This window comes from Fringilla coelebs, assembly GCF_963513975.1.
Source record: "Fringilla coelebs genome assembly, chromosome: 16".
NCBI lineage: Eukaryota > Metazoa > Chordata > Aves > Passeriformes > Fringillidae > Fringilla > Fringilla coelebs.
The window spans coordinates 10,174,598-10,200,841 of NC_140042.1; the positions used below are offsets into that span (position 1 = coordinate 10,174,598).

The following is a 26,244-nucleotide window of genomic DNA, read 5'->3' on the forward strand; positions in this document are numbered from 1 at the left end:
GGAAATGAGGCAGTGCACAGAATTCCAGCTGTTTCCACAATCCAGCATGAAAACATTCATAACCAAATTAAAGGAGGAAATACACACAACTGACCAGGACTGGCCTAGAATCTAAATGGGAGGTGCTGGGCTGCACCTCCAGAGCTGTGTTCAAAACCTGTAACTTCAGCTGAAGGCTGAACAGGAAGATCCAGATGTGTTGCATCAATACTCAGTATGCAAAGCATGATTTAAACTAACTTGATTGGTAAGGAAGGCAAGGTATTAAGACATCTGGGGAAACTGCCATGGAAGTGTTGCTCACAACATACCCAGAATACACACCCAGGTATTATTTGTTTCTCTCAGAGTAAATTTTGCCATAAGCTTCATCCTGGAGTTGTGTGTTCAGGAACACATGACAATAAGCTTTTCACTGCTAATACAAGTTACAGTACAGTTTCTGCAGACAGAAATCACAAAGCAAAAACTGCCTGTTAATGAATGCTAATCCTACCTGGGACTTTGTCAACAGATGCAAAGACAGAGCGCTGCACTGTCGGGTCACTGCTCCCACGCCGGGACTGGTCGTAGAATCTAAATGGGAGGTGCTGGGCTGCAGCTCCAGAGCTGTGTCCAAAACCCATAACTTCAGTTGAAGGCTGAACAGGAAGATCCAGGAGAGCTATGTTTAATCACAATTGATAGTTTTTGTTACTCAAATACATAAAAGGAAAAAGAGGTGACAAGAAAACTGACAGTTTGCTCAGGACCTAAGACTAAGCCAGATTTTAACATAACTTGCTTTCATTTGTCTCTTAATTATGATTACAAATGCACTGACAAACCAAAGAGTCAGTGCTTCTGGCAACCTTTTCTACATCGCTGTCCACACCACATTGATACTAGGGAAGCCTCAAAATACAGCAGAGAAGAAAAAACCCCAGGATTACAGGAAGCCCCTTGCACTAAAAAAACATAGAAGTTATTAACAATAAAAAAAAACCCTTCTGTTTTTCCCTGCAGAAATAAAGTAATTAATTAGTTACAATAGAACACTGCAGAAAGCCATTTAAACAGACAATCAGCTTTAAAATAGAAAATAAATGCCTTCGCATTACATTCAATCTAAAATTTTTAATATCAAGTAGTAACATCCTCAAACTTGCTTTAAATTTTTTTACATGAAGCAAGGCATAAAAGTGTGACATATCCACTTTAAAAATTCAAAGTTAAATATGAAACTAAATCTATTCCTTGGAAACTCAGCTCTGTTTTAGAGCTTTCTGTGGCCCAGCAGTCCTCAGTGTGCCTCAGCCTGACATTACAGAGTGACTTGCAATAACAGCCAAGTCTTGCCTCCCAGAATCATTTCAGGACAAGCACTCACCTGCTATTCTCTGCATTTTGGTGCGCCGGGCCTGGATGCGGCCTTTGGCCAGGCGCTGCTTGGCGATGATGCAGCGAATGTGATCCGCGAAGATGAACGTGGCCTGCAAGATGGGGAAGGGCTTCGAGTGAGGGCTGGAGGCAGGCTTGTGAATGATTATGTTCAGGGCTCTGCTGTCATCCTCTACTCCGGTCACCTGCATATCCTAAAGAGAAGCAGAATGCAAATAGTTAAAGTAAGCTTTTCTAAACTACAGATTAAACATTAACATTGAAAGAAAATACTATGAGAATGTTCCATTAAAGCTCTTACTAAGACAGTTTCCGTGTTAAAAAACCCAGCAATATAAAATCAAACCAGATTCTGCAAGTCATACAACTTGGATTTACTTCTTTAGAAATCAGTATTCATAACGATTGAGTGATTTGAGCACAGCAAATTTTCAGGAAATACAAACAGCAATGGCTAAGGCAAGAAAGAGACAAATGAGCAAAACTTCCTTAGAGAAGCACAGATCATTTTGAAATTATAACCTGTCATCTTCTCTACCTGTGTAGGAAAATCAGAACTATGAGTTCATTAATGTGCTACTTGAGTAAAGTGCTTGGAACACAATCCTAACCAGATGTGACTTCAGTGCTCAAATGAGCACAGCCCAACATATGTTAAGGAAGTTAGCCCATTTGCAGTTGTGTCTCTGGTTACCTACCTAAACTTCTTCAGAAAATCAGAATTGTTTTAAAAGGCAGGGAGCAGAAAAAAGACCAAAGAAATAAGGAAGCATGGTACAGAGCTTAAATATATAAGCTAATACTGGTATTGCTATTCATGCAACATAAAATGTAGATTTTCAGATCAGAAAAGCTAGCCACCCAAAATACAACTTCCCTTACCTGCAGAAGGCCTGCAAACTTAACTACTCCCCATCCAAGTCTGGCAACATCTGGTTCAACCAAACTCATCTGGTATATATCCACAGCCAGGAATCTTTGAACTTGACCCCCATCCTTTGTAACGACTGTACAAGCAATCAGATCACTGTTATCTAAAGGAAGGAAGGAAAAAGGTTACATAACACTGAAGTTGAGGATTCTGGGGTGTGGGTATTTTACATAACAGAAAATGTTAACATACAAAAATATAACAATCTTTACAACACATGGTTAAAGCTTCTGTTCCCATTTTTAATAGATGTTTTAATTTCCCTATCATAGTTACATAGAAAGGGCAGGAGAGACTTTAACAACAGTGGTTCAGGCATACAAGTTAAATATAAGATGGGTACTATATACACCTTGCTTTCTCTTATCATCTTCATTACCTTTCAGAAAAAAGTTCTCTTCATCTCAGGGGTGAAATCGCAACAGTGCTGATTTCTCTCACTATGTGAAGTCTCAAGAAATTTGTTAACAGCCAGATCCAACACACTGCAGGCCATTACTTCTACCTTGGTATAAACTTTGTCTCCTGACACAAGCTACTTTTCTACAGGTCTGAAACCTATGCTGGCTCTTGGACACACTTCAAGATTATTTGGACTCTCCAGATAAATTGTAGCAGTGTTTTGGCAATGTTTGTTAAATGAGGTGACATTTTTTCCTTTATCCATATATTTAATTGGCTTATATTGAACGAACATACCCTCTCTTAGTCCAGAAACCCCTCCAACAAACCCCAAAATACATTCTCTGCCATTTCCTCACTGCTCCATTCCAGTTCAAACCTTTTATTAATGAATGGAACTAAATCACCCTCTGCTCACCAGCTGAAATCTACCAAGCAGCCCTTAAACTGGCAGTGCCAACCCCTAGCAGAGCTCCACTAACTCTAAGAGTTGCTTTTTCCTTTGCTTCATACTGATACTTTCATTCATATATTTGATGCACACAGGTTTTTTCCTCTCTTTCATCTAGTACAACTTACAGCAAGTAAAATATTGTAAAGGCTATACAAAACAGTAGAACTTATTTACTCATCCAAATATCTAAACAAGCATTTAACACCACTCTTCATACTAGAAACATTTGCAGGATAAACTACAAGTGGAACTGTACAGCTCTTCACAGTGGTAGGTCATATAACTATAGACAACAGCCATAAATTATGATCAGGAGGTAGAAGAAATTCTTTTGTGCAGCAGGTTACCCAAAGATGTGGAATTTACATCACCAAAGGTTTTCAAGCTTCAAAAATCAAGCCAACTTCTTCTTCCCCACAAAAAAACTACTACAACACAAGTGAGAGATCCTTTCCAACTAACATTTCTATGAATTTACCAGCAGGATCCATTCAAAATTCATTGGGTGGTAGGAAAGAAAGGCATGAAATATAGAACCCTAATACAATTAAGAGGATAATTAATGCTAACCAGTGTGAATCTACCGTCAGCTTTTGAAATCTGAGAAAACAAGTTTAATCAATAAATGCAATACATACAGGACATGACTCAGTTAACATGAGGATTGATTGCATTAACCTTCTCACAGCCCTGGAAGGCCCAAGAAATCCATAAAGGATTGGCAAATATTACTGTAAGAACCTGTGGAGGATTTATTCCTGTTTAGAGAAGGAGCTAAGACACTAGGCAGAACTGGATATTTCTTATTTTGGTATGCTTTATTTCTTGCCTCTTATTCTTTAATCAAACTAATCCATCAACATAGTTATTTCAGTTGACTTCAATTCCTGGAGCAGTCCTGCTCTTCTCAAGACACAAAGTGCTTAGATTAGGACTCCTTCAAACAGGAGATATCAGGCTGATGACTTTTGGGAGATTCTGAGCTAACAGGCCACAACACCAAATAGAGTTGTGGAGTTCTCAAATACTATTTTTTGACCAGCATTTACAAAGTTTTTAGTGCAACAGTAAGCAGGTTAAAATACTTGCTGTACAAATTCAACTGCCCAAGTACAAAAATACACTACTTCAGGAACTCAAAGGGCAGAATGTTTTCCAGAACAGAAAGGTTTTATTTTAGACCTGACAACACCTTGAAGAAAAGCATTACTGTAAAAGTCTTTAAAAGAACAGAAAGGAAAGTTACTCATTTACTAGGCAACTGTTACAGGAATCCTTTGAGTCTATACAACTGAATGTAGTCCATTTACATGACTGTTTCTAGTTCACAGCTGCTGAAGAGTCAAACTGTCATCCTTGATGACAAAAACAGAAGAGAAAGTGTGGTTAAACACATTTTCAGTGAACTGATATAAGAATACTTACAGCTATGCTATGAAACAGCTAGAGATACCCAACCACATTCAGATGAAAATATCAAGCCCAGTAAACTTCAGTACTATTCAAATTTGGTCTGATTACAGGGAACCACAGGCTGAATGGCTTCCTGGTGTGACACTGCTGCAGAGAAATGGAGTGCCTCGTCTGACATTAACAGCAATGGCTAATTTCTCCTCATGCAAAATGAAGGTTGTAATCAGTTTGGACACTACACTTCCATTACATGGATCCAAGATTTCTGTGACCTTCTCCAAGAAAAACCCAAGTTTTAGGAAATACAGCCAAGGAAGGAGAGTTCATAGACCTCAGCTGCTTGCAGTGCTGAAGATGTAAATTCAGGGAAAATAGTTGTCTGTGTTTATAAAAATATTTGCCTGAAAAGACTGTATTGTAAGAAATCTTTATGAATGTAACAGCTACTCGGTATGGTCTAAATGCACCTCATCTGCCTTGGGGATTGATCTTTAATGATTTTATAATTTCCAGTCATCCCAATTTCAGAAATTATCTGCAGACATTAAAAGCTCTTACAGAAAACTTTTAGCCCTTTGTATGCACAGCTGGCAGCCCAAGATAAGCATAGGCTGGAGATAGTGAATGCAGCATCTCCCACTTCACAGGAAGAACTCTTCCCAACAACAGGCAGCCCCTCTGGGATGATATTCTGCTTTACTAACTAAGAAAGCAACCAATCATGAATCCACCTTGTTCCCATGAAGTACATTTAGTTCAAGTTAGAGGATGTGCCCCTGCTTATACACCACATTCTGGGTTACTCTCTTTGCCACAAATATGACAAATTGTCCTGGACACCTTTTTTTAGCTGACCCTGGTTTGAGCAGGGGGTTAGACTGGATGATCTACCGAAGTTCCTTACAACCTCAATTATTCCATCATAACCTTTTCTGAAATCTTTTTTAAAAAATGTTGACTGTGATGGCCTTTTAAAGCCAGCTCACTCTGTCTGCAAGTCTGGAAAGAAACTTTTCTGTTTCAGGAAAGAAATAACATTAAAAAAGTGACAGTTTAAATGCATCTTCATTTACCTCTTGGCCATGGCATTTAAAACATTAAACTAACAGAATCCTGTTACCACCTGAAACCAAGCACTGAGGCTGTTGATTGGAGCTGCCAGTGACTTCACACAGCGAGATGCTAAACAAGACTGAAAACACCTCCAGCCTCACAGGCAGTCTAAGTGAGACAGTTACCACAAAATATGTAATTGCTTCAAAACTATTTACAGTAGAAAAACACTGCAAAGTAACAGTAGCTGTAATTCTGGTGACAGCATATCCAGCAGCATGGAATGAACCTTTTGTGGAATTACCAGACTCTCTATTCCTACATTCATATATATTCATATATACTGGTGACAGCCTTGTAACTACACCTAAAGGTTTGCATTTAACATATGTGCATCAAAATATTAAAAATGCTTCTTTACAAGAAACTTGAGTCTCCCTCATCAAGCTCACATAAAACACCATCATTACATTCAGGCAAAAGGAAAAAAAGAGCTATTTTGATACAGTTTTGTGGGATTTTTCCAAATCAAAACAGTAGCTGAAACCATTACTGGATTATGTTAACCTCTACTCCCCTCTTGAAAGGATTTGTATACAAACAAGCATAAACACTGAAGGCATGTTCTTAATGTTCCCAAGAATTTTAAAAGCCTGGTATTAATAGAGATCAAGGAAAATTTGTGAAATCAACAACACCTCCAAAGTAGTATTTAAAAAAGACACAAATGTAATTTTTTGGGTCACGCTTTGCCCACTGCAAAGTCTCCTCCCAAGGTATGGCACCTATGCAATCCTGTGCATCCTGTGTGCTTTATGCCAAAATGCTGACATTCTCCTGCCTCTCTTGTTTGGGTTAAGACTCAAACTGGAAAAAATATTATTATGCTACAACACACAGTAGAATATTCAACACTGTGCTACTTCAATTCAGGTAGTTTAAGGAAGAATAGCAGTAACAAGTAGTTTAGGAGAAAAAAAAGTCAGTAATTTTTGTATCAGACTATTTAGGAAATTGAGGGGCTACTTACTCAGATCCAGAACATCATCTGCCTTTATCAGATCTCCCTCCCTCGTGAGTGGTAACTGAGTTTCCAGCTCACCTTGCAAGTGCAGGGACAGTGAACGGAGCATAAAGAAAACTCTGATTGCCTTGAGAAATTAAAGAAAAGATTATCAGAATATTTTTACACCCAATACTACACATTTTAACAGAATCTTACAAACATATACTGGATTTTATAACTCCCAAGTTTGCTGTCCTATAGTAAATCTTTTTAATACATTTAAAATTGGAATTAAAATTTTAATACCTTTCACATTGAAAAAGTACAATGTAATTTCCAACTTAGCTAAAAAAAAAAAAGACATGAAAGAAGCTGAAACATGCAATTTCTTTTCAGTGAAGTAGAAGCAGCAGAGCTCTTGCCTCACTGGCACACTTACACAGATTGTGACTGACAGGGAAACAATTACAGGAACTGTTTAAGCAAAAACAATCTTGGAATATTTTTATTTAATCATTACTTTAAGACTGATTGCATTTGCAATATTTCTATGCTACAGACACCTACACAACCAACCTTCAGAGACTCTCCCATTTTGAACTTAAAACAGTAATAACTTTTCTGGCCAAGTCTAGCTAACATTCTACAAGTTAAGAGAGAAACAGGGGATTTCTGCATTTTAATTTGCTGTTCTCACTAAAACTAGCCACATGTAACTTTCTCAGAGTGCTTAATTTATATTCTCAGAAGGTCTTTATCAGGGTAAAGCATTCTGAAAGCTGCAACAGTCCCAAGAAACTTTCAGCAGCTGCTCTGTGTTTTGATTTACAAATTCATGACATATGGTATGCAAAGACCCAAAGTGTCAAAGAACAATAATTTTATTAGCCACATTTTGAAAGGCACCATTTATAATCCTCTTTCCCTACAAGGACTGTATTTTCAGTACAGCAAATGAAAAATCATTTTTTATTACTTCCGGTGTTCTGCTTTTTAAGAGTTTCCTACACAGTAATTCTGTGGTGTACTGTAAATTAACTGCTGCTTTACAGTAACAGCATTGAATTCATGAACAGCTGCAGTGCCCAGAAACTCCCAGATTGCAGGAAGTATTAGGAAAAACAAATCTGAAGTGCTTTAAGGGAAAACCCTTCACTCCTCTATTTTTAAAATCAACAGAACAGTGGCTCCTGTGAAGTAGAACTGGAGTGTTTGGCCAGCTCTCTACTGGCAGTTCTTCCAAGAATTTCTGGCAGAACAGGGATGAAGAGATGGAAGCCAGTATCAGGTTCTTCCATGAAATGACCCCAAAGCAATGGCTTTGGTACACAGTTGAAATTTAACAGGGCAATATCATTATGTGGAGCAAAGGACATCAAGGATATCTAATAAAAACATGATAATAATACTGTTTAATTCATGAGAACAGTCACTTTAGAATGTGAGATGATCGCTCCCATTTAGGCAGATTGCATTCTAATGTATTGTGGAGTTACTGAAATTATACAGGATTACTATAAAGCAGTTTTCCTACCAAGTGCTTCAAGAAGAATTCACAGTATTTGGTTTAATATTTGCCAAATTCAATCAAGAACAGGAAAATCTTACCATTTTTGGTAACCCAAAAGTTAAACCCAACAATGTTTTTGTTTGGGTTTGTTATTTTTTTAAATTTGGAGGGCAACCATCACTCAGCTTTCACTTATCTGCCCCCTCAAACCTCTTCCTCCTAGACTGCGTTAATTTTTATCACATTAATTTCCTATAAAACTGATGACACTCATCTCCAAACATGTAATCACATTTAATGCAGAATAAAGTATAGGAGTAGAAAATAAAATTAGAACTTTAGCCTTTGCAAAAAAAATAAATTGAACAAGAACATCAGATGAAATGGAAACTGTGCTGTGCTTCCTAAAACACTGACAGCCCACAGTTTGTAACCAATATCAATATATTGTGCCTAACACATTTTATCAGATCTCAACAAAACAATAGAAAAGTTCTGTGACCTAGAATTTTTTTGGCTGACTTTTGGTTAACTTGGAACAAATATGGATTTCTATCTACATTAAAGTATTATGCACTATGATGCCGATTGCCTCATTTATATACATGTTCTATGTGCAATGAAACAGCAACTGGCAGGGAAACCTACCACTATCTTATTACATTCCCAAGGGAAAGTGCTCTGAGTACTTCAAAAACTTCTCACAAAGTGAGATTTTTGAGAGCTCTTAAAGTTGTTAAAGAGAAGAGCTGCCACTTACAGGCACTTTCTATAGCAAGGAAGTAAGATCCTAAGAGTTAAGAACTCATAATTTAATCAAAGTGCACTTGCTAGTGAAATAAAATTTGGGAACTATTCTGAATCATGTCAGAGCATGCTCAGAATCAAATCTTTTTCCATTTCAAACCATCCTTAGAACCTCAGCAGGTTGAGTGGCAGCAGCAATGTCACAAGGTATACCTGACTCCAGCATTTTGTCATGGCAGGTAAGCCAGGGCTAGGCAGCCTGGCTGCAAGGAAGCAGCACAGGAAATGAGGAAATACCAAACCCTGAGCGCAATGTGACTGGGGAAGGAGCACCAACAAGAAATCATTCTGGGAACTCTTGCTCATGAGAGAGACCTTTTCATCCCAAGGGATCTACAGGAATATTTGTATTGATTTTTTTATTTCCACCAATAGAAGTTAGGCTATTCCTTATTTAGCACATGAAAATCCTGGAACACTCATTTCCCACTAATGTGCATTTCTAAGCATCTTTCTGTTGAACATCTCAGAAAATTTCAGGAAGCATTTCTGCTTTCCAATAATAATACTTTTCAAAATAATTCATTGTATTCTATCCAACAACTTGCTGTGATAACAAAAAGCTGTGTGGCTTACAAGCAATGAAAACAAACCTTTTCAGAAGATTCCTGGAAATATGTTACTGCACAAAATCATTATTTGGGAAGTGCTGTTCTCTAAGTCTCTTTGCATTTATATAATTGTATTATGTAAGTATATTTAAGTACTCTTGAAGGAAAAAAACATATCTCAGATTTACTGACACTGCAAGGCTTCCAGGACACACCCAGGTAAAGGCCAAGAACCGATTAACCAGGAATGGAAATAAGGATGCTGTCATTCAGGTCAATATCACCTCTACAGATTGTGTCAGTCACAAAAATACATACTTGGCTGGTTCTCTCTTCATTCTCAAATTTCTATCACAAATTACCTTGGCAAGATGAACTCTCAAGTAAAATTAAATTTTTTTGCCATGTCTAGAAATATGAGCAATACAAAGCCAGTCCAGTCTTCCACAGAGATTCTTACTACAGGAATATAATTGAGATAGCAGATCACAAAAGAAGCTGACAATATATTGAATGTCATCAAAATGTCTTTTTATGTAGCTTTCTGTATGGTCTGAAAATTTAAACCCCAGCGCAAGAACACGTTGTGTTGACTAGACACAAGAAATCAGAGAAAAAGTTTCCCCACTGGGGCAGGTAATTATTATATGTACTCTACAAAGATATGTTTTCAGCAAGCTTTTATGATTTTATAGATGAAGCTTCCAATCAAGCAGTTTTCAAAGAAAAGTATTTGTATTCCTAGAATTGCTCAATGATTTTGGCATCACTTTGTCACGAGCAGATGTAAGGAAAACAGTCTTACTCACTCTTCGTGTTCTTTCTACATCTCCACAAGGCAACCTCTTCACAAAATCAATCCCTGTCAGAGGTGTCCCCGTTGGGGGTAGCAAGATTGAGGCATCCATCATCAAGTATTCTACATTCATGGGTTTCATCTACAGAAATATTTTAGCACTGGTTAATATACAGAACAATAAGCATTTGCCTCTAGTTTCAAATACAACTCATTGTTGCATATTTCAAAATTCTGAGAATTTTTAATACCATGTCTTCTTTAAGGGCTTACACGCAATCTTTCATTTACTACATGCAACCTCTCATTGTTACCGGACACATTGCCAAAGTTTTCATACAAATAAAACACAGGAAAAACTCCAGAAAATTACAGAAAAGATATTTCCCAAATACTAAAAACCAAATTCTGCCAGGTTTGATTTCAAGTTTTGACTTAAATTTGTGCTTACTTCAATCACAAGGAAATTTCTCATAACTTTTTCTTTCCAATAAGAACTTTCTCAAAAGAGAGAACATGCTGAGCTTCAGACAGGTATAGGAAGATTTTCATAATGTTTAGAGAAAAATAATAAATCCAGTACCCCATTTAGTAGGCTGAAGCAATGTTTGTATACTCAATTTTGTAAGTAATGGAATTTTATTAAATAAAGAGCTGTGAAGTCTCACATAAATAATTTATGTGAGTATAGACACAAGTTCTCAGAGGCAAAAACACCACCCTCATTTTGTTATCCTATGCCCAGCAATAAAGACCCCAGTGTGCTCAGCAACTATCAGCACTTTTTCTTATTCCTGAGCTGTATCTGGGTTTGAGGATTTGCCAGGGCAGAAGGGATCTGACTTACTGTCATACTCCTGTATTCATCTTCAAACATATCCAGAAAAATTTCTTCTCCCTTCCAAAAGAAAGAACATGGACATCCCATGAAGCCTTGCTGTTTGGGGCTCTGTCAGGTTTGTTTCTGTACAGTGTGTCTGTGAAGGGAGGCCAGGGCTGCAGGGCACTGCTGAGCCCTTCAGCAGCATTGCTGACACTGCTGGGAAAACACATTTAGGAAAGGGAGAGATTTCTCTGCAGCCCCTGGAGGACCATGGTGGAGCAGGTACCACCACTGCAGCAGGACTGAAGGAGCTGCAGTCTGCAGGACCCACACTACAGCAATTGTCCTGAAGGACTGCAGCCCATGGAGGAGGGGACCCACACTGGGGCAGGGGAAGGTGTGAGGAGGGAGAAACAACAGCGACTGTTCTGGACTGACACCAAATCCCTACTTCCGGCTGCCCCTGCACCACTCACAGGGGGAGAAGGCTGAAGAGCCAGGAATGAAGCTGAGCCTGGGAAAAGGCAGAGTTGGGGGACAGCAGTATTTTAATTTGTCTTTGTTTCTCACTATCTAAATTTATTTTTCTTGGCCATACATTAATTTCTGTGAAGTTGAGACTGTTTTGCCCAAGATTGTAATTGGCAAGTGACCTCCCTGTTCTTTATCTTGACAAGATATTCTATTTTCCCTCCATCCTGTTGAGGAAGGGCAGTGAGAGAGCAGCTGAGTGGACCTCTAGCAGCCAGCCAAGGTCAACCCACCACAAGTTACTAATTTTTTTGTAAGCCACATTGAGCAAACATCCTTCAAGAGAATTCTAAGAAAAACAGGAAGATATTTCAGACACTTGAAATCTGTCACGGATTTATTGCTCCTTATATAGAAGTTAGTGCCTAGGGCGAAAAAATTTAATTTCTTTCATTGTTTACAACACACATGTAAAAGTAAAAAGCTGCAAAGGTTTACAATAAGAAAAAAAAATTAGACAAAACTTTAGATCATCATTTCAGATATGATATAAACAAAAAGCAAAGTCAAACCCAAACATATTCCACATTAGTGTCAATGATAAACTTGATCTCCAGTACAAGCCCTGTGAGTTTTCCAACAGCCCTTTGTGACATAGGTCAGGGTAGTATAGGAAGGGTGGAAAGGAGAGGAATTCTCCAAGAAAACACTTCCTCTTCTCTATCACAAATTTGGAGCTCCCATATTAAAAAAGGTGCTTCTTTGGTCACTATGTAAAGACTGGGCTGCAGACATTCCCCATATGTAAAGGACCTTTTTCTTACAGCATTCTGCATATTTACCTTATAGAAACGGCGAAGGAGATGAACACTTTCCTCCCTTGCACCCTGGGAAAGAGAAAATGCATTTCAGGGAATACATACACCACTTACTTATTAGTCACATTAAAAAACTCACCCAAACACTCATACAGAACAGTCTAATAATTCATGGCCTTAATCCCAGACTTTGATAGAATACAGTTCTTGCACCTATGAAAATGCAGCTTATTTGAGTTTATTATTTATTATTTCAAAAACACTTTTCTTTACATTATTGAGATGGATAACATACAAGTTCCAGAGAGACTATGAAATAAAAAACTGCTGGAGAAATTACAAGTTAAAATAGCAGAGATGAGAACAGAGCATAGGTTATGATATTCACAGCACAGAGCTACCAATGCAAAGATGTTCTAGAAGCTCAAACTTCACATTAAGGCTTATTACAATCAGAAACAAAAAAATTAATTCAACTATACTCCAAGACTCAGACATCAGTAATGCAGAGACTGGGAATTTGAAAGAAAACACTCACCTCAAGACAATCAAGGTGAACACTTTTTATGATCCTGCCATTTTTGGAAAACACAAGCTGCTTCAGCAATAGGCAGCCAAGTTCTAAAGTTGCCAAACGAATTTTTCCATCTGTGAAAAAAAAATTCCAACATACAAAATAGTAGCAGTTTAGTTAAAGCTCTTGTGATCATCCCATGTTCTTAAATGTTTCTACTCTTCCTGCAATTGTCAAACTTGGCTCCTCTGTCCCACCCCCATTAGACAGGGATGAGTGCTGGTGCTGCCTTACTATGCTGATAGCTATAAAGAAAAAAACGGAGGAGTAATTTATAACAGAAGAAAATTTAAAGCAGAACCATTCAGTAAGAAGGCAAAAATTAACACTCTTGAACAGTAAGCCCAAACATCGATAAAGGCAACAAAACCAATCTGCTGCACACGTTGAACTACTCTAAAATTACAAAAGGATCCCAGACATTTGGGATGGATGAAGTTCCAAGGTGAAAAGAAGCTTTGTATATAGCACACTAATAAGACACAGCTTTCCCTTGAAGAGAGAAAAGGAGATGTTCTACACAGCATGCAGTAAGTTGAATAAAAAATCCCCCATTTCCATCCTTCCTCAGCACTTCCCTCCCCAGACATGCCTTTATTTAAACAAATACATATCCTCATTTGCACTCCTTCCTGCTGCTGCAGGTACAAACTCTTCATATATGAACACGTCTTTCATCTCTGACACATCAGCACAAGTTAATATGCTGTAGAGCAGTTTTCCACGTCAAACAAACAGATTTTATTCTACAGACATTCAAAATTATGATAGTGTGGCAGTTTCTGAGGAAAACCAGTTCTACCCATTTAAAGTTTTAAGGGGGCAAGTGCACAGAGGAGAGGTGTGGCTTGAACAAAAATTGTATTAGCATGGAACAGGTCATAGAACATTGTAACCCTCATTTCTCAAAAAGAAAAAAAGGAAGAAAAAACTCCACGCTTTCTGCAGAACAGTTCAAAACTGAAAGTACAATCTGAAATTTAAAAAAAGTATGGGAAAATTTGCTACCACCTAGACCTACAGATAAAGGACTGCTATAGCAAAGCATACCATAGTTTTCAAGATTATTTCTCAACTGAAATTATTTCTACAAGTAAAGATGAGACAGATCATATTTTCAGGATGAAATTCATTACGGTAAAACCCCTCAAAAATCTCAATTTTTGTTTATTCAAAAGCGCAGAAAGTAGGAATTGAGATCCTTGTATAGTTCTGAGTATCAAAACAACTACTCAGCACAAATCCAGGATTTCTGGTTCCTCACCAACCAAGGAAAAGCCAACAGTTGTCTTTCACAAACCATATCTACATACTGCTCATCAAAGAGCAAGCTGAACAGTCACTTTTCCCTCAAAGACAAGAGGCTAAGTAGCTTTTTATCCATCTTCAAAAATTTCACCTTGGAAGGAAAAACAAACCCTGGAAAAGCAATACCTGGTTGTGCAGCATAATTCATTATCCTGATGAGCCCCTCTGCAAGGACATGATTATATGAATTTCTCTCTTCAGCATTTTGAGCTGGAAGTTGAATTCTCTCCAACTTGACTGGGTCAAGTCCTTTCATGGGGGTGAAGGAAAAAAATGCAAATTAGAAAACAGGAATATTTCCAAAGGCAAGCATTTAATAGACCACAGCAGTTTTTTCGGAAGGGAACAATTAGCAATAGGAAACTAGGCTTTGACTTTGTATGACAAGGAAAAGGAGGAAAAACAAAGACCAAACACATTGATGAATTCCCGAAAATTCTCAGCCTTAAATGAGGCCTACTGGGTGGCAACACTCAGATCCCAAAGTGGTTGGTGAAATGCAAATGATTTTGCTGTTTCTGAAATTCTCAGATTGTATGTTTGTATCTCAATCAAATCAAAGTCAAGCCAGACATTTGGAGAGCATAATGGCTAAAGGGGAGAAGATCAAACTCTGATTTTAAACTCTGCTTTGGTAGTTAAGTAATCTCTTCATATATGTTTAAACTAAATAGGAATTTTATTTTGTAGTAGCCTTATTTAGTATCCTCCCCAACACAAAATTTTCACTGACTTGTTATAGAAGGAACTAATCCCATCTTTCTTTAACATATTCCTCTAAAATATCAAAGTTCTTTCTCAGGAAAGGCAGGTTTGCTGGGAGACCTCTTAGAGCAATACACAAATATGGATTGTGGGGATCCTCCCATCCCATTCTAAACAACCCCATAAATCAGAAGATGACTCTATGGAGGTTTACAGCGTCTTCCAATCCTGGCCTTGCAGTTACCTCCACATAACAGCACTTACCTTTGTTGTGTGACATTGCATATAAAAGGCAGAGCACAAAGAGGGCGTAGTAATCATCTTCAGGACAGTCCAGTGCATTATACACCATATCAAGAAAAGGCCTGTGCAAATGAGTAATTTAGAAACATTAAAAAAAATCTATAGAAAAATGGGTAACTATCTTATTGTACATGTAGCTAATGGAAGAGGCAAATTCACAGTAATGCACATTTTCAGGCATTATAACAAAAGAGTTCTGTTACAGAGTTTCTGTTGCAGAGTACTCAGATTACAGCCATGCTTTTTATTTACATACTGACAATAATTCTGAGTTTTAACCAGATTCATTACATAATACTTTCCCAAGAACTGCTTGTTCAAACATTTACTGGGTTGTTTGTAGCCTGTTTAGTAAGTACAGAGAATCACTGAAGAGCTTGCTTTAAGTGCATACCGCAGTAAATTTAGGGAGCTGCTATCACTGCTGTATAAAACAGACTCCTTTAAAACTCATGTGCTTAACAGAATTGCTAAGTTCTTACTATTGCAAGTAAGCATTTTTACCAGAAGTTTGGAGGAAGCTAGGTTTTTCTAAAACAACAATTTTACTGTCCAACAGTTATAGGAAAGAAATATTAACTAGGAGGGAATATCTGAAGAGAGAAAAAAGCTTTGGATTGTAGATGAGCTTCGCTTTCCTGAGTTTAAACACATGTGACCTATGACACACATACAGGAAGTTACAAACAGTGCTAAGTTCACCTTTTCTTTACCTGTACCTTGGAAAGACAACAAAAGTCAGTGTAATCCAGAAGGCATTTGGACAGATCAGATATGGCTGAGATCAACCTGATATTAGCACAGGCCTGATGGCAAGGCAGCTTCAGTTCTGGTCTTAAGATGGCTTGCACCCAGTCAGTAGATCAGGTTCAGAGCACATGCAAAAACTAAATATATTTTCACAACTGGCTCAACTAAACAAATGATGTTTCAGGGTAGTGTCACAGTCATCAGGAGATGACAGTGTGGAAGCCTGAGTGGAAAGGGTTTATTCCTATCTGTTAAACTATACTTTAACAGTGAAAGGAAAAATATCCTTACATTATCTGAAGTACATTAAAAAAATACATTAAAATAACATCGAAGTCACAGAAGCAAACACATTTTGCTGTGTTCAGGCCTAGCAGACAAAAAGCAGGCACTACAAACTCCCTGCTGTGGTTCCTGGGGGTCTGAAGGGCTGTCAGAGACCAGAACACAAGACACTTCAATCCCCACTCCAGACCTGTGGTGCTCTCCTGGTCACACAGAGTGCTCCCAGAAAAGCCGTGGTGCCCAAGGCAGAACAAAGCTCGGGAAGTTCCCAGCAGCTCCAGGCAGGTGCCAGCACAGCTCTGTCTCCTACTGAAACCAGCAGTGACCAGGCAGTGACCAACATCCCAGCCCACGCTGCTGCCTGCTCAGCTCATGTCACAGCAGTGCTGGCTGCACAGTCTGTGCATTTCTGAGCCGGGATTACAGCGCTCCTCTACCAGAACTGCCACCGGCAGTGGTCCCTCTGTGCCCAAGTTCAACACTGCTCAAAGTGCTTAAGTCAAATTGCCCACATATTGTAGATCTCAAAAGACTGTAACTACTCAAGGAAAAACAACCTAAAGATTTAGCAGTGTTGAAAACAAGCCAAGAGAGCCTTTGTGTTTCCTAAGCATTACCCAAGCCCTACAAGTCTCGTGTCACCCTCAGATGGGGGGCTTTTCACTCCATAAAATGAGCTCAGCTTCAAGGTCTAAAGAACAAAGAGGACCAAGATATTAAAATACTTAAATGCAAGATAACACTTGGTTTGTTTTCAGACCAAAGCAGACAGTAAACAACCTAAACCCTAAACTATAAAAGCATTATTTAATACAATTTCATTAAAGTCAAAGTTCTACTAGGTCAAAGCTGCTGAGGTATCAGTAGTTTTTCCATTAACACCAGTATTACACAGTATTAAATGACTTCTGTGATGCCTAATGCATTTTCATTGTTTTCCCCCACATACTAATGAGATTCATGAAATTATGAAACTTGAAAAAAACAATCATTACAGAGCAGCAAGAGACATTTTCATTCCAGATGCTTCTTCACAGCGTCTTATCAGCATTATCAGTCTTAGCCACAATAATCTGAGGCTGAAAAAGCTTCCAAGAATCCCCCTCACCAATGTTCCTCATTTAGACTAAATACACAACAGACCCAGAAAAAGTTCAGCCTAAGAAAATAGCAACAGAAGCCAAACATAGCATGAGGATTTGACATGCTTTGGAAAAAGGCTTTGCTGGGCAGCATTTCATAAAATGAAGCTAACTGAAAACATGTCTTTAAGCTTGAACTTTCCAGTAGTGAGGCCTATCAAAATAAAATAACACCTACAATACTTAAGCTTTTTCTTTTGTTTTTCACAGTAGGAAAGGGGCTAAGGGAAATTAAAATCTTGACTTAGCTTTTACAGTTGCAGATTTTCAACTGCCATCTGTGCTGTTTTCTATTTATTTTTCAACAACTATTGGACTGCTTTAAACAAAAAAAAAAACAGTTTTCATAGTAAAGGCTACATGGTAAGTATTTTCAAATGTATTTCTTAACTCTGTAAGCATTTGCTTCCTTTACTAGTCTTTTACTAAGGGCTTGATAGAAGCAGCAGATCAAATGACATACAAGTGTTCCTCAAATTATTTATTCTATGGAGTATGTCCACAACTGAAGACTGCAACCCACTAGGAACCACTGTCACCACAAGCATTAATGATTATTGCAGGCGTGGAAGCTTCAGTTCCAGTGTGGCATAGAGGTCCCTGCATTTTCCCCTCCCACATGGTGCCTTATCCACAAGGATCAGTGATTCCAACCGGTGTAGGAGAGAAACTACACGTACTGAAGCAAGTCTCTCTTGAGAAATTTAGCTGCTGTTTCAAATATTATATTTGGCATAATATACAACATCTTAAGCAATAGCAGCTAATCCACTGACATTTCAAAAAAAAAAAATCACATATAAAACAAAGGCCAGAATTGCCCTATGCAAGGTATATCCTTATTTTAAAGCTACTTTTAGCTCTGCACAATTTTAATGTTGCTTATTTTTAGAAAAATGCAGAATTCTGTGAGACCACATCTGCACATGAAGAGAGGCCTGAACTGCAGACATTTGCCAAATGCACTGGCAGCTCACTTCTAAGCATTCTGCACTTTTCAAGACCCGAGCATCCCAGTCACTTTAGTATTCCATGCACTCACTGCCAATTTCTTTCTAAAAGCCATTTGGCACATATTTTAGTCAAATTATCAATAATCTAGAACAGTGTGTTTTAAAGCCAGTTCAAGTCAAGGTTCAATTTCACTTTTACAATGAAATTAAATGTTATCTTTATTAATGAATGTAATCTAAACTACAAAGCTATAATGGAGACAGAATGAAATTCTGGGAATACCAGGCAGCATTTCCCAAGTTTAAAAATAAATTTAAAATCCTATCAAACATGTGCATTTCCCCAATGGACACATTTGCAATTACTTTTGTGTCAGGCACATTTGGTTTCTTAACAATCTATTAACAGGAATGCAAAATCTCTAGTGAGAAGGTGCTTTAGGGGTATTCATTATATCCAAGCTTAAATTTTGAAGTCAGGGTAATTTCTGCTCCCAGAAACACTTATAAACTGTATTTCCAGTAGAAGTTTCCAATAACCCTGAAACATACTAATGGACCCTGGAAACAGTAAAAGGTTACAAGGGTTTGCCTATAACTACTGCTACTAAAATTCTGCAAAACTAAGCCCTGAACAGAGGAGTTTGCCTTGTTTTTCCCTTATAGGTGCATACAAAAATGGACAAATGCAACTATAAACATAATTAATAAAACTTCCATCTTAGTTTAGAGGTTTAGGAAATTACATAATGGAAACATTTATATTCTGTTTTTGTCGTGTTAATATTCTGTAATTTAACTTTACCAACTTAATGCATCACAACTTCCTAAAGGAAAGCACAAACTAAAAAGGAATAGGATAATTTCCAAAATCGAGCAGTAGAGAGACTACACCTCACTAATGTATTGATTCACTCACTTGTGATCCAGGAAAAAACCCTGTAATTTTAACTTGAAGAAGATCTTAACTTGAAACATCCCTTTAAGAAAAGCAAAAGATTTAAGGGGAGGGTAAGTAAGGAAACAATTCAGCAACATCTTTTACAGTTCCTTTATACCTGTTCCAGTTTGTCATCTCACTCCCAGAAGCAGCTGCACTCTTTTCTTCATCTGTTGTATTCTGTTCTGTCACAGCAGAGATAGACAGCTCTGACAGCTTACACCTCTCCATGATTACCATCTCTATTTCTAAAAGAACCAAAACATACCACCAAAACTTGATATTTTTAACAAGATTATCACAAGCTCTTCTGTATTTTCTGTTTAGTATTAAAAGCATCTCATGCATCTATATTTAAGAGGTATAACCTTTACTTCAGAAAAGTTAATGAGCAGATGTAGGCAAATCTTCTTCCCAGCAGAGCCAAGAATTTGGCTTACATTTTGTGAAGGATTGTAACACTATAAAAAATGTATACATATACATAAAATATGTAAAGAAAATATACATATAATTTTGGCAAATAAGCCACAGTCAGCTCCCTTCCCACGCAAACCACAGGAAGAAAAGCCATAGAACCTCTTTCTGAAAAAAAGATAAGATTTGTGAAAAAGCTGGTGAGACTGGGGCATGGGTGGACATCAAGTTTCACTGAAGGTGTAAAGAGGCCTCTACAGCTTGCAGCAAACAGGACACCTGGTCCCCAGTGCTTCTCACCTACTGAGTTTCAGCAGAAAAAACAAATCTTGCCCTCCAGTAGGAATTTGGACAAAGATTACAACTAAATGCACCAGTTTAAACAGTAGATTATTTCAGATTTTCTTCAAATCATGGTGGAAAATACACCATCAGTTACTTGACACCATTTAAGGAAAGCCTTCTCAAAAAGACTGTTTACCTAAATCTAAACTCAGTCATGTTTGGACAGGACTGTGAAAGCATAACACCTTTTCTTTCAATTGCCACATTTTTCTCAATTTATGTTTAATGTAAGTACTAGGACTTATTATCCTTGTAAAAGTTAGCAACCATAAAATAAACAGTTAAAACAGTTATAATATGCTGTAAGACCACTCATCCTACAACGGCAGTTCTTAGGTTTGCGCTACAACAAAAATGCAGAAAAAGTCCAAGTAAAAAAAAATCTAAGAGTCAAAGATATTTTCAATTTTGAACTATTTAATATCATCTTCCATCATGTACTGTCACTTGTAGCACACCTGTTAAATTTTGTCATTGAAACATACACAAAATACTGCTGATTATCTTGCAAAGGTGAAGTGGCTACAGCTCTCCCTTAGCACAAAAAGACAAGTTACAAAGCTGTCAAGCTAGCTTATCAAGTGCCCACAGCCATGAACACTGAGGTGCAAGGCATGCATTGTGATAAGGGCCAAGGCCTACAGGCAGATATGAACACACTTCCATAACTTTTAATGAGATTAGAAGTACATGTTCTCACAGCTTGATTTAACATGAGAAAAAAATCCAACCAAAGCCTTAAACAAATGTCATAGTCCTGAGCTTACCTAGTGCAGCAAGAGAACAAGTCATGTAACTAATCACAACGAGGTCCATCAGGAAACAAAAGTACCAAAATTGTAAGCACCCTTTTCTTGCTGGAATACTCACCTTCATTTTCAGTGCTTGTTCTTACACCCTTTGAACTTGCTTCTGTACCTTTACTTTTATCAAGGTCATCTTGGTTATCTTCAGATCCTCTCTCCTCTTCATCTTCTTCACCAACATTTTTATAGTTGGGTCTTTTCTGCATCCTCTTCTTCCCTTTCTGTTTGTTAATTTCAAGAGACCTCTCAAGTGTTTCTGTGGGTTTTATGAAACATCTGATACTTGACTTTGCCTGTAAATTTGAAGAGTGTTCACTGAGTTACAGCACAGCATTTTTAACTGTAATTGATAGAGAAACTTAAATTCATACAAAATGTAAATCAGCACACTATCCACAAATCTCAAATCCATTTTAAAATACAAAAAATTAATACCAAATCATCAGTAGCACAACTATCCCCAAAGTAACATAGCCCAAAGATCTATCATTAAAAAGTAGGCGTTCTTGAGACAAGACAATGCAGAGCTACCTATTTCATCCTCACAAGTTTAAAATTGAAGGTGTCAGACATATTACACATAAAATTCAAATACCTTTTGTAAAAAGGATAAAGGCAGCAAAATCCTACATATGTGTTGACAGCAGCTATTAATATGAAATACACCCCTTTTAAAGGTGCAAGGAATTTTTAAAGCAGCAAGAACAAAATTCAAATGCTCTATGCTGGTTGTTTTTTTTTTTTTTGAGTCTTATGCTTCCCTCAATATCAAACCAATCCCTGTATCAACTAGGAACAAGTAACAGTCATTAACCTTTTTTCAGCCTCCAGACATTGACTTATCAAGTCTGGAAAACACCACTTCATTTATTAGACTTAAGTTACTTGTGTTTTACACAAGTTATCACAGGATAAGATGGCAAACCAACACCTCATTTAACTAAGTATTAATTTATAGAACAAGAAAATAAATTTAGATAACAAATTTCTCCCAGAAGAAATGAAGTATTTCCAATAACGTGTCATCCTAACAACACAGAACACTTATAGAAAGTGACCAAGATGCTACAAGAAGCTCTGCAAAAAGAAGGAGCAACCAACAAATTTGGTTTTGAACAATTCTGCAGCTTGTTTCTGAGCTGTGCTGTTTGAGCTCCCCTCTGTCTGCCAGCTGATCACCAGAGTACAAAATAACCATTAATCAGCCAAACCTCTCTGTTATTGAGAAGTGAAACACATGGTTTGGAGGTTCTTGCCAGGTTTGCACTAAACAGGACAGTTACAGTTACAGAAACCCCATTACCTTCCAGAGCTCAAAACCTCAAACACATTCAGCTCACGCTGCCTGAAGGGTTAAAAACTTAAGGGCAAGCAAGAGAAAGAAGTAAGACTAGAGTAAATACCAAACTGATTACATTCTTTGCCTTAGGTGACACAGTACAATAAGCACTCAAGATGACTGCATCAAAGAAACTTTGGGAGAATGTTTGAAAAAATCCTTCCTTTCACCTAGTTAGGAACATCTATACATAAGAGATTAGGAAAATATCAGGGAAGAAGTTGTCTACAAGTTAAAAGGCCAAAATTATTCTCTGAATCTTCTGATATTTTGCAAATGCTTTATAGAAATATTGCATAAGTGAATTTACACTTGGCACTGAAACAAACCACATAGTAGGAAGACTATTTTACAAAACCAAAAAATCCCCATAATACAAAATTTACTACACTTATATCCCCTGATAACCTCTTGGATGCATTTTTTGTGTGATCCAACTGCAACACAGGTTATGAAGGTTATGAAATGACCAGGTTACCTTTATTGATGACTTCTGACCAGAAAAGTCTTAAGAAAAGGGAAGAGCACCTTATGTCCTATTATTTAGGGGAAAACCAGAAAAGTAGCATGCAAGTTGCAAAACACATTTTCCCCTTTCTGCATTCACTTCTTACTTCTGCATTGCTTCCTAGAATCTTGTAGCTACTTCTTTATGAAGAAAGCATGCACTTAATACCCTTGCATTTCTCATATGCTGTCAGCCACAAGAGCAAAGTACCACAAGACACCAGTAGACAGTGATGTGCTTGTGAACACTGAGCCATAGTCTGCTCCAAGGAACGCTGTAGAAAAAACACTACACAAATATTCTGTTCTGCTAAAGGCAACAAGGCTATATCATTCAAACATTCTAAAAATCAGACTTAAAATTATTTTAGATAGCATTTGGTTTATAAGTTGATTATATAGGTTGAGGTACTGCTAGTTTGTATCTTTAAAATGTCTTTCAACCATATTTTCAATAATGGTTTATCTTGTGCAATGTGTGATGGTAAAATAAGGCAATACCAGTAACACCTTTTACAGGAAGGTGAAAGTAGGTTAAAGAAGAAACATGCACTAGGTAGAAGTGGCCCACATGTGAATGATGCAGGAAAACAGATCTCACAGGAAGTAAGGTAAACCTGAGTGTGATATCTGTCAAGTTTAAACGCATTCTGCTGCCTATACATATTTGGGTCTCATTGTGACATATGGGTTTGTATTTCTTCTGATGATGCCTAAAACCAGAAATACAGGTGTGATGTGAAGAACTTATTCAATAGAGCCTGGGCAATCATTACTGCCCAGTGATGTTCAGCAGATCTCCATGGGTAAGTTATTGTCAATTCATAAGACATCACCAGTTACAACTGCTGGTCATTTTTTCCATAAATTGATTTACAGTAAACAGTATCACTTGTTCCTCTTGTGAGATCTACCACTGCTCTTTGCCCTAAATAACTCAGGGTATTTTCTATTTATACACAGCAATTGTGATGCTTCTCAGCTCTTGTTTTTGTGAAGTGTTCTTTACTAAGTGTCCCAGCATAAGGACTCTGTGTCTAGTAAACTCAGTCCTTACTCCATACCTCATTCCACTTTAATTTATCTTATTAGAAAGATGAATAGAGATATCTATAGATATAAATACTTCTGGCTTTAGAAACTATGTGCTAGTTAGAAATTAACAGTTACAATTCAACTTAAACATATCAAGACATCTCAGTTACAACAGATGAGTAGTGATAGGTACAGAGTGAGGGCTTAGAAATAGCTGCAGTTTACCACAATACACAGATATCCCCACAACAACAAGCTTAGGACAGTATCAGAACAGTTATCATGATAAATTAGAACACAAAGGAAGTAGTAAATGATAAATTTGGGTCTGATTTAAGAAAAAAAAATTCTTCATTCAGACTAAAAGCAAATTAAAAAATTTGCTCATCACTTCTCTTTAACAATTCTAAACTAACTTCTGAAGTAGCTTTCAGTATTCAATAGAAGTTTGCAATTTCTTTGCAACAGAAAATACCACAGCAATAACCCTGCAAGGATCCTGATGTGCCTTCATTTGTACAGCTGACCTGAGCCCCCCTGCACTGAGCTGTGTATCAGCAGGGAAGTCCAAGCAAAGCCTGCAGCAGTTCCCACACAACCCTGCAGAGCAGCTCCCTCTGTGGCTCCCCTCCCTGGAAGCCATGGAGCTCTTCTGCTGGACATTGCACCCCACTCCTGCACATAACCAACTCCACCCGTGGGCTTCTGACAGTCTAGGCTTTCCCCTCCACGGTCTCATTGAACAATATGGTTGAAGTTACTAAAAATTAAGGTTTCTCCCATGGAAGTTTTTCCCTTTACCCACTGCTCTGCACTCCCTGGAACACAGCTCCCCCTCTGGCAGCTTCTCTAAGGGTCTTTTGCAGAAGGCCAATACCCCTCCTATTTAGTACCTGTTCAGGTACAACAGAACCCCCAGTTTACATGTTAAGAGGACACATCTTTAAGGCCAGTAAGGAGCAGCAACCTAAATAGTATTACAACATTAAGAGATGAACAGCAGTCTATAGGAAACCCCTAATATGCCTAACAGAAGTGCAAGCACACGAACACATGCTATAGGTATTTTGTAACTCTGTACAGTAACCACGACAGGAAAAGAAAATCTCACTTCTGTAACAACTGGCACTCCACCCTCTTGCCACAAATTTCCTAGCAACAAAGCTTCTGCACAAGTAACACACAATATTCAGTATGCAGTTAGCAGAATGTCAGACATTTCCTAACATAAGTAAGAGATTGCTTTATCTTAAAGCAATCAGCCAACTCTATCATTCTACCATAGCTTTTTCTAAAAAAGATTAGATTCTAAATATCAAGGTCAACAGAACAAAACACCAGAACCCAAAAGCTACCAGCTCAGTCCACACAGTTTGCAATGCCCCGTGGGAAGAAATCTGGAAAAGCTGATGTATCTTGGAGGAGTTGAAACATATCTCCCTCCTTGAAACTCCCAGAGATACAGCCACTGCTAGGAAGGAGCTGAGTTAGAACCAATCTACTGCTTGTTATAAATTAAACATTCACTCAGCAACTGCTGGCCAGTCAGCCAGTGGGGGACATATTCAATTTTTCGACAAAACTACAGTCAGAGGCCTGTTATAATAAGGTCATGCCACCCTACTTGTTACCATCCCCAAAATAGGCCTCTAAAAGGTAACAAGTAAGCATTACACATACTGTGAAAGCCACAACAAAAGGGAAAATATTAAAAACATGACACCTAGAAAACCAGTAACAACAGCATCAGCATCTAGCAATATCTACCCATGGTTAATTGTGAAGGCAGAAGGCCAATGACAGAGTAACACTCTCCCCTCTCTCTGTGGCTGGTCTCTCTTCTCACATGCTCACTGATGCACAACTTTCAGAGATGATCAGTTTTACTGCTGAAACACTGGGAATATTCAGATGAAAATCCTAAGCCTGGCATTTTTTTAAGTCTTTCATTTCTACTACAAGGAAATTGCACAGGATTGTTGTGCTGAATCATTTTTATTTCACTACCAAAGGGCAGGTAAAAACTGAACACAGAAGACTGGATTACAGAAGCGTCCCATCAAAATGATGGTTCAACAACAAAAAGTCTGCTGCTGCTCTCATCTCCTAAACACCTTGGCTTACCAGTTTCCAGATACCTGCTTTTACTTTTCAAAAATCGTCTTTGCCTTAAAAAAAAAAAAAAAACCAAACATTTGGCCACTTACTGAGTTTTTCTGTATATCTTGCTCAACCTTAGAAGAAAATACTGAGAGGTCCCCATTGAGTATAACCTCAGCCAAGGAGTTCACCAAAGGAGCATAATGTATAATCAGAAAAACCTATTGAAAGAAGAGCAGAAAAAAACATCAGACATATTTATAGAATACATAGTTTCACAGTTTAGCTGAACATACTTTTGACCTTGTTAAGTGCTATCT

At 37.8% G+C, this 26,244-nt stretch overlaps 1 protein-coding gene across 9 annotated transcripts in view; it reads right to left on the reverse strand.

The window, feature by feature from the left end:
• The window catches only part of CLEC16A (C-type lectin domain containing 16A), a 139,299-nt gene that overhangs the window by 98,247 nt on the left and 14,808 nt on the right, over positions 1-26,244 (reverse strand). For all 9 annotated transcript variants that reach the window (XM_084216759.1, XM_084216761.1, XM_084216760.1 and 6 more), the window contains exons 9-21: positions 26,032-26,145; positions 21,008-21,236; positions 19,494-19,623; positions 15,267-15,367; positions 14,424-14,546; positions 12,954-13,063; positions 12,440-12,484; positions 11,151-11,201; positions 10,317-10,445; positions 6,664-6,784; positions 2,263-2,414; positions 1,370-1,574; positions 497-664 (exon numbers count right to left, since the gene is read on the reverse strand). In XM_084216759.1, coding sequence (XP_084072885.1) covers positions 497-664; positions 1,370-1,574; positions 2,263-2,414; positions 6,664-6,784; positions 10,317-10,445; positions 11,151-11,201; positions 12,440-12,484; positions 12,954-13,063; positions 14,424-14,546; positions 15,267-15,367; positions 19,494-19,623; positions 21,008-21,236; positions 26,032-26,145 — 1,678 coding nt within the window. The remainder of the gene's footprint in view (positions 1-496; positions 665-1,369; positions 1,575-2,262; positions 2,415-6,663; positions 6,785-10,316; positions 10,446-11,150; positions 11,202-12,439; positions 12,485-12,953; positions 13,064-14,423; positions 14,547-15,266; positions 15,368-19,493; positions 19,624-21,007; positions 21,237-26,031; positions 26,146-26,244) is intronic.